Genomic DNA, 12157 nt, shown 5'->3' with positions numbered 1-12157 from the left:
CAGCAGTTGGCTGAGTTGAGTGGTGTCTGTTCCCTTTAGATGGGGACCTGCTCCCCATTACCTCAGCTCCGCCCATTTTGGCTGTCACGTCCATAGATAGGGTCACCTGTCTGTGGCTTTTGGCACTTGAGTTTATGACCCTGCAGTGATCCCACCTGCAGTCCTCTGAGCCTTCTCTAGGTTCTCTCCTCTCAGGGTTAACCCCACAGCCGTCACTTACTGAGAGCTTCCTTTGGGCCATGCGCTATGCTCAGGGCCTTACTGACGTTATCTTGTTTCATCTGCCCGGGCAGTGATGCCCAGGGAGTGAGGGCAGCATGGGGTTCACCCAAGCCCCCTATGACCTCCGAGAGGCTGCGGATGGAGGAGAGCCTCTGGATGTGGGGCTCAGGTTAATAGGAAACCTCAGTCTTTGGTGACTTTGGACACAAGTTCTAGGAATCGTATTTTGCTGTGGGCTTTTCTCTCTGATCTTTTTCTGGCCCCTTCCTTCTCCTTGCTGCTCACCTGCTCCACAGGCATCAGCAGTGAGTGGCGGGAGCCACGGTGGCAGTGTGTGTGTGTGTGTATGTGTAGCATGTTTATAGTGTGTGATTGTGGCTGGGGCCCTGGCTCCTTTCCCACAGCTCCCATGGCATGGTGGGACTTCTTTGCTTCTCCATAGGTCCGCTCGCTGGCCCGCACGGACGAGGCAAGGGGCCTGCTGTGGCTATTAGAAGAGGAGGCACTGGTGCCAGGGGCCACAGAAGATGCCCTCCTGGAGCGCCTTTTCTCCTACTATGGCCCCCAGGAAGGTGACAAAAAAGGTAGGTGGCACCCCTGGAGGGCAGCTCCTCTGCTTCCTCTCCAGAGGACTCACCTATATGAGCCCAGGTGTCACTGCCCGGGGGGCTCACTGAGTCCCTTGGCTTTTTGTGGGCTGTGGCCTGATGATCTGAACCTTGCTTCTCCCATCCTCAGGCCAAAGCCCCCTCCTGCGCAGCAGTAAACCACACCATTTCCTCCTGGGCCACAGCCATGGCACCAACTGGGTGGAATACAATGTGGCTGGCTGGCTGAGCTACACCAAGCAGAACCCGGCCACCCAGAACGCCCCCCGGCTCCTGCAGGACTCCCAGAAGTAAGAACACCACTCACTCTGTCCTTGTCCTGTCCCCAGGGCTTTTTCTGGGCTCCCTGCTCTCAGAAGCCCCCTCACCAGCAGGGTAGATGGCCTCTACTTCCTGAGAGGCAACAGCTGAGGGCCGTTGGCCTTGGGGGCAAGGGGGTGGCCTCCTGGAGTAGAGGTGGGATCCATATTGTTGGAGAGACATATAGTTTTAAATTTGAATAACACCCCCCCATTCTTCTTAGAAGGCGGGAGTGGCCTTAGACTCCGCTCAGTCATATGAGCCCTGTTGTTCGTTCATTCCTTCATTTCTTTACCTCCTCTGTGACAGAGACTCTTCTAGGTGCTCGGCAGGTAGCAGTGTAGGAAACAAAAACCCTGCTCTGCTCCTGTGGAGTTTACATTCCAGTAGGGGAAGCCGATAATCAGCAGGAGAGGTAGGGAGTAGATTATATAGTGTTAGAAGATATTGGGCTCTGATCTTTCCTGCCACGTTGGAAACTCCTTTCCCACTTCTGTGCCCCCTGCCCAGTGATGGAGAAAAGCAGGTCGCCCCGCTCTGCTCTGTCCAATCCCTGCCTACCCCTCGGCTTCTGCCGCCCTGGTTGTCTCCTCTTACTGTGTGAAGATTTCTCTGCAGTTCCTCTGTAGGGCGTGGAACATGCAGCCCCAGCCCAGATAACCCAGGCCCCTGGCCACGGCGGTGTGGGGGTTGTTTGGTGTTACAGGCGCTGGGAGAAGGAACGGCTTCTACTGCTCCGTGAATGTGACTTCTTTCCCTCCTTTGCCCTCCCACCTTTGGCAGAAAAATCATCAGCAACCTGTTTCTGGGCCGGGCGGGCAGCGCCACGGTGCTCTCAGGCTCCATTGCGGGCCTGGAGGGAGGCTCGCAGCTGGCCCTGCGCCGGGCCACCAGCATGCGGAAGACCTTCACCACAGGCATGGCGGCTGTCAAGAAGAAGTCACTGTGCATCCAAATTAAGCTGCAGGTGGTGAGTGTGCCCGCCCAGACTCCGGGACCCTTCCTCATTCCTGGCAGGTAGCCTGGGCGTCCTGGGCACACTCAGGTCACCCGGGGCCCACTCAGCATCCCACTCTGACTTGATCACTGCTGATGGGGTCCCCTTTTCAGTGCTGCTGCCTGAGTGGCTACTCAGGCCTAGTAAAGGCAGAGTTGTCCACACTTAGCATGTCCTGGTCAGTGCTGGGATACCTGCCATCTTATGCAAAGTGGAGATGCTGGCACGAGTCCCTGCTCTTCTGGGCATGGGCTGGGCCATCAGAGCCCACTGAGGGCCGTCCTTTCCCCTTTGGCAGGACGCCCTCATTGACACCATCAAGAAGTCGAAGCTGCATTTCGTGCACTGCTTCTTGCCTGTGGCAGAGGGCTGGGCCGGGGAGCCCCGTTCCGCCTCTTCCCGCCGAGTCAGCAGCAGCAGTGAGCTGGACCTGCCCTCCGGAGACCACTGCGAGGCTGGGCTCCTGCAGCTGGACGTGCCCCTGCTCCGCGCCCAACTCCGAGGCTCCCGCCTGCTTGATGCCATGCGCATGTACCGCCAAGGTGGGGCCTCTTTCCCTCTCGACCCCCACCTCTCTTTTATGGAGCTGCCGCAACCCTCCTCACCCACCAAGTGGGGCCCGTGGGGCTGGAGGGGTGCTGCTCCCCTCCTGTCTCTGGACTGGCCCTAGATGTCTTTTCCGCCCTGGTGCCTCCTCTGTGGGGCCTCTCTTCTCGTCTCTCCAGCCCAGTCTCTTCTTTTCTCTTTTTCTTTCCACTCTGCTGACTCCCCTCTTCCTCCTCTCCCTGCCATATTCCAGTCCTCTTCATCTCCCTCCCCTCCTGCCCCACGTGCCCGGTCCCACAGCTCCCTCCTTCCCCCTTCTCTGGTTCCAGTGGGTCAGCTTTGCTCACAGCAGCAGACCCCGTGCCCTGATGGAGCTGTCTGCCTGGCGGCGATAACTACCTCCAAGAGCAGGCAGGTGGCTGGGCCAGCCCCCCAGTGAGAAATGAGGTGCTAAATCTTTCTGAAGTACTTAAAATTCCCCAGAAAGGTCAGACAGACCCTTTTTATGGGCCCATCTGGAGGAGGGGGCGGAGAGGGTGATAGTTATGGTAGTTAACATCCATAGAGCATCTACGGTACCCAGGTATTATTCTAAACTCGTCTCACACGTTAACTCACTTAATCCTCACCACCACCTCATGACATGACATTATCATCCCCAGATGAGGAGACTGAGGCTCAGGAAGGTTAAGTAGCTTATCCAAAGTCACACGGCTCATGAGCGGCAGAGCAGGATTTGACCCAGGCAGACCAGCTTCTGAGTTCACGCCTCTCCAGTACAGTTTTGTTTGCCTGAGAAGTTATGAGTTGCCAGGGTTCTGCCCCTTTTTCCTTAGCTAGAAGAGCAGGCAGGGTCCCATCCCCCCACAGCCAGGTCCCCTTGAGGCATCCCCATGGGCACCGCCACTTTTCCTTAGCAGCCAAAGCCAGGAAACGGGCTCCCTGCCCTGCTCTAAATAAATCATTGATCTGCCCCACGTCTTGATATGGAGTTGGTGTTTATTATTTCAAAACCAGATTGTTACCGCTCTGAACCAAAATCAATGTGCTTTACTCAAACAAGCAGATCGATGAGGCCAGCAACAGCGTGCCCCCTCCCCCTACCCAGTCCCCAGCCACTATCGATAGAGCTGATGATTAATTAAGATGCCAGGCGTCCGGACCTGCTATCCCGGCCCATCAATTTAATTGCAATTCAGATACAATCAATAGCTCACTTTGTCTTGGCCCCTCAGCGGCCCCCGCCTCCTGTTTCAATTATCAGGCACATGCATCAGCCTCATCTCCCTGTTGGAGGGTTTCCCAGAGCTAGCTAGGCCAGTGTATTGGGGCGAGCCGCAACCGGCTGTCAGTAGCCCGGGTTTGGAGTCCAGTGATGTCTCCAGCCACAGCCTTTGTTACCTTGAGCAAGCCAGTCACTCCACCTCTCAGGCCTCAGTTTCCACATCAGGAAGATAAGTTATATCTGGTCTAAGACCCCTTTTTGGTTTGCAATTCTGTGATTCTTTAGGGGTGGGTCTCTTGGTCCTCTCCTGTGGGCTCTGGTGTCCTCGGGGTGACTCGGGGTAACCTCCCACTCCACCATCCTGACCTTGCTCCAAGCCAGACAGTCACCCTTGCTCCGACCTCAAGCCCAGATGGGAGGGAGTCTCTGTTAGAGGTAACATTCTTTAGGGAGAGAGAATCTACAAGTCTTTTGGTCACCTGGCCTTGGCTCATGGTCAGGCTGGGGGCAGGAAGGGAGCCCTTTCTGATCCCTGCTTCAGTGGACTGAGGAAAGGAAGGCAGCGCTGTATTGAACACCCACCAAGTGAGCCAAGCCGTGCTTTCTACATATTTTCTCATTTAAGCCCCATGACTACCACGTGAGATAAGTGGTAGGACCCCCATTTAAAGATGAGGACGCTGAGGCTCAGAGAGGTTGAGTGATTGGTCCAAGGTCACATGGTACTAAGAGCCAGAGCCAGGATTCCAGCGCCAAGCTCATGTACTTTTTCTCTCCATACTGTCTGATGCCCTTTTTTTTTTCCTTATTAAGTCCTCAAGACACTTCTCTCTGGGTTATAACAGTTGTAGACGTGGAGGTCTAGAAGCATCTTACAGGTCATCCAGGCTTTTATCTCCCCAGCGTTCCTTCCAGCTGGTCAGCCATCCCCTGTTTGTATGCCTCAATGACAAGAGACTTACTTCCTTGTAAAAGAACCTGTTTCCTTTTTAAACCTTGCAATCCCGCTGTGGGGCAGCCCTAATTGTCCTCTCGGCCTTCTGTCTCTCCCCCTGCCTCCTTCCTCTCTGCTCTTCTTTCCTGGGCCTGCCTCAGTCGCAGGCTCTCCTCCCCCAGCAGTGCCTTCCCCTCGCGTGACTCTCCCTGTGGGCTGCCTGGCACTGGTGGCTACTGGGGCGTGCTGGGCACAGGCAAGGCGCTGACAGGCCTGGCTCCTGGCTGCTTTCTCTAGGTTACCCTGACCACATGGTGTTTTCCGAGTTCCGCCGCCGCTTCGATGTCCTGGCCCCACACCTGACCAAGAAACACGGGCGCAACTACATCGTGGTAGATGAAAGGCGGGTAGGTCTGGGCCCCAAAGCCCCACCAGACCCCCTTCCCTCTGCTCAGACCCCTTCCTCCCCTAGAGTGAGCCAGGCTAGCCCTTTCTCAGGCTCCTGGTTTGGGCCTGCCAGGGCTAGGACAGGGGCATGTGGCAGCCAAGCTGTGGCGGTGGGGAGAAGGCAGTCCCAGGCATGGACTGTAGAATTGAAGAGCCACCATCTTTGGAGGTCTGAGGTGGGGGTGTCTGCTCTCTGGTGCCAGCAGTCATCCAGGAACCTCCCAGGTGGCAGATTGGAACTAGTGTTGTAGGCGTTCCACTGGTAGCACCTGGGCCCCTCAGCCTAGACCTCCACATTGGGGAGTTCCTGCAGCAGGAAGCTGTCCAGGGGTGGCCACGCATCCTTCCTAGGAGGAAGACTGATATGGCAAGGCCTCCCCAGTGCCAGGTGAGCCTAAGGCCCCTGCGCCCTGGGCAGCCCAGTTGGTGAATTCATGGCTGCAAAAGGGGATGTCTCCCTGTCGTTCCAGGCTGTCACCTTGATCCCCAAAGGCGGCTCCTCAGAGAGCCGAAGAGCTCCTTGAGCAGAGGAGCCTTCCTTCACTGTGCTCTGGCCTCGGGCACCCAGCCTGACTCTGAAGGCATCCCTAAAAGGGAGAATACTCTGCAGAGTGGGGCAGAAAGCCCCCGCCCCTTGCCTCCTGAGTCACAGACCCACTTTCATGGAGGCCTCAAAGAGTTTCTCTCCATCTTCTCTATCCAAGACCCACCAGTGTCCTGGGAAACCTTGATGTGGATGTAGATGACCTGCCCCACACCCACTTCTCTCTGACCCTTGACCTCCATTTGAGCCTTCCACTCAGGGCTATACCCAGCACCTTGTCATCCCTGGAAATGCTCCGCCACTGAAATCTTAAATTCCAGCATGGCCTTTTCTGACCACAGCCTCTCACCTGTGCATCTCACTCCTCTCTTTCTCTCAGGACACCTGCTCTTTGACTCCATCGACTCTTCTCATTTTTGGACCCCACTTCATTTTCTCTATTCTGTCCATTCCCTTCTGACTTCATTTCCTTTTCCACTCAGCCTCGACACTGTGGTCCAACCCTCCAGTCACTTGGCCTTCATTGTCCTCAGCTCTCCTGAGCCTCCCATAGCACCTGCCCTGCTCAACCCCTTCCCTGAAGGACCAGCCTTTGAGTGTCTGCATTCCTCAGTTTGGGGCTCCCGAGGGCTGTGGGAGAAAATTATACAACCATGTAGACTTGAATTCCCACAGGTTCATGGTCTCCAGCCCCAACGGAGCCCTTGGGGTGGCCCGGCAAGCTTTCCATGTGCCTTCTCCTTACCCCTATTCCAAGCTCCTTCCCTGCTGTTCCATTCTCCATGTTTCTCCTCAGATCTTCCCCCATTGCACCTTCCCAGGTCATCTTCCCAGCAGTTGACCTTGCCTCAAAATGCTAATAAAACTGAAGCCCCACCTTCCTCCCCTTGTCCCGTCCCTTCCTTCTGTTCTCTGGAACCCATTCCCTTTGGTCTCCCTGGAGACTTGCTCCACCAGTGGTAACTCTTCTCTCTCCTGTTCCTTCAGCCTCTCCTCTGATGACTCTTTTCTGCCAGTGGAGAAACATTCGGCAGATGTTGCTCTCGGAAAACAAAGGAGCCTTCCGTCAACCCTCTCTCATGCCGGACTATCCTCTGTCTCTCGCCTGCCCCATACCATCAATACTCACTTTCCTCCTGCCGCCCCCACCCCACCACCGCTCATCCCTCCACCCATAGCTGCCCGGTTCCCGTCCCCGTGCCCTCCATGTTGCCAGAGCTAATGGGCACCTTTCCATGCTTTTTGGCAACATGAGACTCTGTTGACAGCTCTGTTCTTTTTGAAATATTCTCCTTCTTTGGTGTCACTTTGCTTCTTTGCTGCCACTCCTGGTTTTCCCCTCATCTCTGTTCTTTCTTTCTCAGTCCCTCTGAGCTTCCCTCCTTCCACTTGCCCCTGAAGTAAAGGTCTCTCTCTTCTTTAAGACTCTCTCCTTGGCTGTGGGTGTTTGCTATTCTACACCTTCTTCCTGGGCAACCTCATTCACAGCTATCACTTCAATTACCGCATATATATTGACGACTCCCAAATCAATACCTCTATCCCAGGCCTCTCTCCTGAGCTCCAGACATGCATTTCTATCTAGCTGCTTTCTGGACTTCTCTACCTGGATGCCTTATGGGACCTCAAAGTCAGCATGTTCAGCTGATTATATCTCCTCCTAAACCTACTCTTTCGCTTGTCATCCCTACCTTGGAGAATGGCACCATTATCTATTTAGTTACAGAAATCAGAAACCTCAGTGTGTCCCTAGCTTCCTCCCTCTCATCTGCCGCTCCCCGACACCTGCAAGGCTCTGTCTCCTTGACATCTCCAGCATTTCCCCCTCCTGTCTTCCCTTTGGGTCATGATTACTGCAGTGGCTGCCTGAGGGGGTCCCCAACCATCCTCTGCCCCTGTGCCAGTGGGGTCTCTGTGAAATACAAATCTGACCCTGCCCTTCCCTGAGAGAACCCTCCAGGAGCTCTCAAAGCACACAGGCTCCACCTACTTTGACTACTGCCCACCTCTCTAATTACACCTCAACTTCCTCGGGGCATTCTCTTGTCTTGCGCTTCCATGCCTTTGCCCAGGCTGGTCCCTCTGCCTGAAATGTCCTCTCCCCTCCTCTGTCTGGCTAATTCTTACTTGTATGTAAAGACTCAGCACGAGCAAAACCTCCTCCAGGATGCCTTCCACGGCTTCCTTGTCTGACTTAGATGCCTCTTCCTCTATATACATCACTAATTCACCTGTCTCGCTCCCCAACAAGACAGCTTCTTCCTCTCGTAATCACCTTTATATCTCCAGACTCTTAACACAGTGCCTGACACTACGGAAACCCCCCAGAGGTGCTTGTTGGATAAATAATGGACTGTCTGAATGGAGGTCAGGGATGGACTGAGGGCTGGAGGAAGCCCTGCATGGAGATGGGAGACCCTGGGCGGGCTCCCTGACAGAGGCCTCTCTCTGCAGGCGGTAGAGGAGCTGCTGGAGTCCCTGGACCTGGAGAAGAGCAGCTGCTGCATGGGCCTGAGCCGGGTGAGTTGTCCCTGCCGGAGCAGTCAACCTCACTCTCTGCAGCCCTAGTCCAGAGGGCCGGCCCTCCGCTCCTGCTCTCCGTGCTCAGTCTGACTTCAGGAGTCTCCTGGAGCCCCTTCTGAGTCTTTCCCATGGTCCCCTCACCCCCCAGCCACTCTGGGGCTGCCCTTCCTCTCAAGCTGCCCTGTTCAGAGTTAGAGAGGCCAGGAGGTTAGATATTCCAGCTGCAGCAAACTTGACTTTGCCTCCCTCTGAATAACTGGCTTGTTCAGTGCCATGAACACCTCCGTGATGTCAGGAGGGAGTGGGTTGGAAGGTGGCCCTGACCTTGGTCTGAGTCCTGGGGTGGGGACTGAGGCAGACAGAAGGGAGGTGAGCTGGATGAAGCAGGAAGGCAGTAGGCAGAGTGCTCCAGAGGGCAGAGTCCCCTATGGGGAGTCATCTAGGACTGTCAGGGTCCCAGAAGAGCAAGCAGGACATGGTGAGGCTGTGCCGCCACCACCTGCCCACAGGCCGCATTCCTCATCTGAATGGAACGTGGTGCATGAAAGGCAGGCACGCCCGGCCCCGGGTGCCAGTCTGCTGCGTCACTGCACACCGAAGGGTCAGCTGAGCATCCCTCCCACGGGGCGGGGAGCCCTGCACGCCCCTCTCTCCCGACACTGGGAGGCTTGACAAGCGCCGTCCACGTATGTGCTCCAAGGGCTGAGGTGGGAGGGAGAGCAGTTGGGAGCCAGAGAGGGGGTTCTGGACCTGTCTGGCTTTTGGCAGACAGGGAAGGAACTCTGGGTCCCAGGGCCTCGTTGGGGAGTGTGAGGTGGAAGGGGATGCTCACAAAAAAAGGTTTCAGTGTTGCTTGTCGGCTCTGTTCTCTCTGTTCTATGTTCTGAGTCATGTCCTTATTTCTCCTGTGCCTCCCTCGCTGGGAATCCCTTTCTCGTCCATCCCCTTGCTGTATCTTTGTCTCTGCTGTCTCTGCTTTTCCCTTTTCTTTTTGGCCCCGGCAGTCCCTGCTGGTCTCTATTCCTTGGTTTCTGGTTCTGTTATTTTCTGTTTCTTTCCTTGTTCTCTGTGTCTTCTGTGGCCCCACTCTCTCTCCATGTCATTTTTCTGGTGTTGGTCTCTGCCGTGTCTGGCTCACCTTTCTCTCCCCCTCCCCAGCTGTCTCTAAGCTCACAGGCTGCCAGCTGAGCTTCCTCCTTGGGAAGCCTGCAGTCAAAGATTTCCCTTCAGCCTCGTGGTCTCTCCCTGGGTGGGCTCCTGCCCCTCCAGCAGGCTGAGCTGCTGCTGGCTGGCACTGGGGGTGGCACCTCCTCCAAGGCATGTCTTGGGCAGGAGAGCCTGTACAGGCTGGTCCTCTTCCCAGCTGCCATCTCAGACCCTCTGCATCATCCCAGGTGCCTGGCTGAGGCAGGTGAGCCCCAGGCCCACTCATGCTCAGAGCAGAATTAGGAACAAAGTCGGATGCTTGCTCACATCTGGTTTGGGAGAGAAATGGCAGGGCTTCTAGGCTGTAGTTAGTGCTGGCTGGTGAGCAAAGATTCCCTGTGTGTTTGTCACATTGCTTCAGAAGAGAGGGGCGTCTCAGTCTGAGCTCACAGGACCCTGAGGGTTCAGGCAAGGAGTCTGGGGGTCTGAGACCCCCTTGACATTGTTTGTAATATGTGTATGGGTGTGTATGTTGCGGGGCAATGGCCCTGAGCTTTCACCTAATAGTCTAAACGACTCCACCCCACAAATGTGCAGCTGTTCAAGAGAGGTTTGAGGCTCGCTGCCCTAGTCTCTAGACCATCCTTTCTCTTCTCGTTGTGTGTCTGGACCATTCTCCATCCCCATGCCGGCACCTCACTTCTCCTGCCCTCATCAGATAGCCGTGCGTGCTAACCATTAGCATGTGGGGCTACTTCTGGGGGTAGTGAGATAGTCCCTACCCCCGTTGGGATCTCGGGCTCCCACCTGTGGGAAATCCAGGCTCAGGTAGGGCTCGAGACCCGCAGGAGATCTGAGGCACTCAGCCCCGCATGTGGGATTTGGGGAAGTGCCTCGGAACACTGAGCTGGCTTTCTCCCAGGCCAGCCTCAGGGGACTAGGTTTCTGTGGAGTCTCCAGAGGCAAAGCTTTCTCAGCAGAAAGTGTAGGCCCTCTCCCCACTTCTTCCCTGAAGGGAGGCCTGGGGATACTGAACCTGTTGGTTCTGAGTGTTTCCATGGAATTCACATGTTCTCTTTGCCCCACAAAAGGGAATCGTCTGTGTTCTGGGCAAGTTGGGGGTGGGCATATACCTAGGTGTCCCTTTGTCCTCCTTAAGGATACTAGAGCCTTTTTTCACCTGACCATTTCCCCCACCCTCTTCTTCCTCTCTTAGCGAGAATCTTACCCAGCCCCAGCTCAGGGCACTGAAGAGTGAGAGGAAAGGCTGGGTGTGCAGGCGCCCGGCTGGTTCCTCTCACATCTGCCCTCCAGCCCCCGAACCTGTAAGACAGGTCCCTTGACTGGGCCAACCCCCGCCCACCCCACTGGCTTCATGAGAAGATGAAACCTGGGTGTGGGGGTGGGGTGTTGCCATATGAGAGAGCAGCCCGTCTGGAATGAAACTGAGCGGGGAGGGCACAGAGAAGGGCCCCCCATCCCCCGCCCTCACACTGCTTCCTGGACCTTTTTCTTCTTACACACGTACACCACCATCCGCTTCACCAGATCCCAGGCAGCTGGAGGCTGTGGTGGGGCCCTGTGGTGGGCTGTGGGCACAGGGGCGTGGACAGTGTTGCTGGCAGTCCTGGGAGAAGAGGCCCCCACCGGTGTTGCTGAGGGGTGTCCTCCCCACCGTTTGGTGGTGGCTGCTTCATTTACTTCCTTCTTGCCCAGGTCCCTTCCCTCTGGCTTCCCTCTCCTTTCATCTCTCTTTGAAGTTAGATTTCCCACCTTACTCCGCCCCTTCCAAAGCCTCCCAGCCCCTAGCCTGGCCCTCCTCCCTCAGCCTTCCCAGGGTCTCTTGCTTTTTCTCTCTTCTCCTGGGCACTTGGACTTTCAGGCTTTTCTCAAGCCTGGGACCACACTCCTGGGCCTGCTGGTCTCCTGGGCCAGCTGTTTGTTTCCCCTTCTTCCAGCCAGCTCCAGCTCCCTTTCTGCTGCTGGGCTGTTCCCAGCCCAGGCTCCTGCCTTCACCTGGCCTGCTTCTCCACAGGTGTTCTTCCGGGCGGGCACGTTGGCACGACTGGAGGAGCAGCGGGATGACCAAACCAGCAGGAACCTGACCCTGTTCCAGGCGGCCTGCAGGGGCTTTCTGGCCCGCCAGCACTTCAAGAAGAGAAAGGTGCTGCTCCAGGGACATCTCTGTCCCACTGCCCAGCCTAGAGGGGCCAAGACGAGTTCCTGGAGTGGGATGGGAGACTCAAGGGAATGTGCAGGGGCGGGAGGCTGGTCTTGGGGCTATGGGTTATCCTTATCTGGGGGAGAAGAGGCGGGAACCTCCCAGGGGCACCATACCCTGGGCCAGGGTATGGAATGGGCAGCTCCCTGGTGCCAGTGAGTGTGCCAGTGTGTCCATCAGTGGGCCATGTGGCCTGGTCCACGGGCTTGGGTGGAAGGGTGGGTGGAAGCAGGGCCCAGGCAAAGGTGGGCTCTGGATCATAGGCTGTTCCATGAAGATTAAGGAGCTGTGTCAGCGACTCCTTTTCTTATTAGCAAGTCCATAAAACAGCCAGCGCCGCCGCCTCTTGTGTTTCAGCAAGATTAGGTTTTATAGCACATCTAGGCTAGGGTGCTGGAAATAATCAGGCAGCAAATAAAGCAGACGAAATTATTCCTAATGACG

General features: G+C 56.1%; 1 protein-coding gene across 40 annotated transcripts in view; it reads left to right on the top strand.

The window, feature by feature from the left end:
• Nucleotides 1-12157, top strand: part of MYO18A (myosin XVIIIA) — a 95668-nt gene that overhangs the window by 58530 nt on the left and 24981 nt on the right. For all 40 annotated transcript variants that reach the window (XM_070562778.1, XM_070562756.1, XM_070562786.1 and 37 more), the window contains 7 exons: nucleotides 665-806; nucleotides 961-1120; nucleotides 1914-2100; nucleotides 2426-2669; nucleotides 5130-5239; nucleotides 8278-8343; nucleotides 11528-11656. In XM_070562778.1, coding sequence (XP_070418879.1) covers nucleotides 665-806; nucleotides 961-1120; nucleotides 1914-2100; nucleotides 2426-2669; nucleotides 5130-5239; nucleotides 8278-8343; nucleotides 11528-11656 — 1038 coding nt within the window. The remainder of the gene's footprint in view (nucleotides 1-664; nucleotides 807-960; nucleotides 1121-1913; nucleotides 2101-2425; nucleotides 2670-5129; nucleotides 5240-8277; nucleotides 8344-11527; nucleotides 11657-12157) is intronic.

This window comes from Equus przewalskii, chromosome 10 (assembly GCF_037783145.1).
Source record: "Equus przewalskii isolate Varuska chromosome 10, EquPr2, whole genome shotgun sequence".
NCBI lineage: Eukaryota > Metazoa > Chordata > Mammalia > Perissodactyla > Equidae > Equus > Equus przewalskii.
The sequence above is the reverse complement of the archived record's forward strand: the minus strand, read 5'-3'. Positions and strand labels throughout refer to the sequence as shown.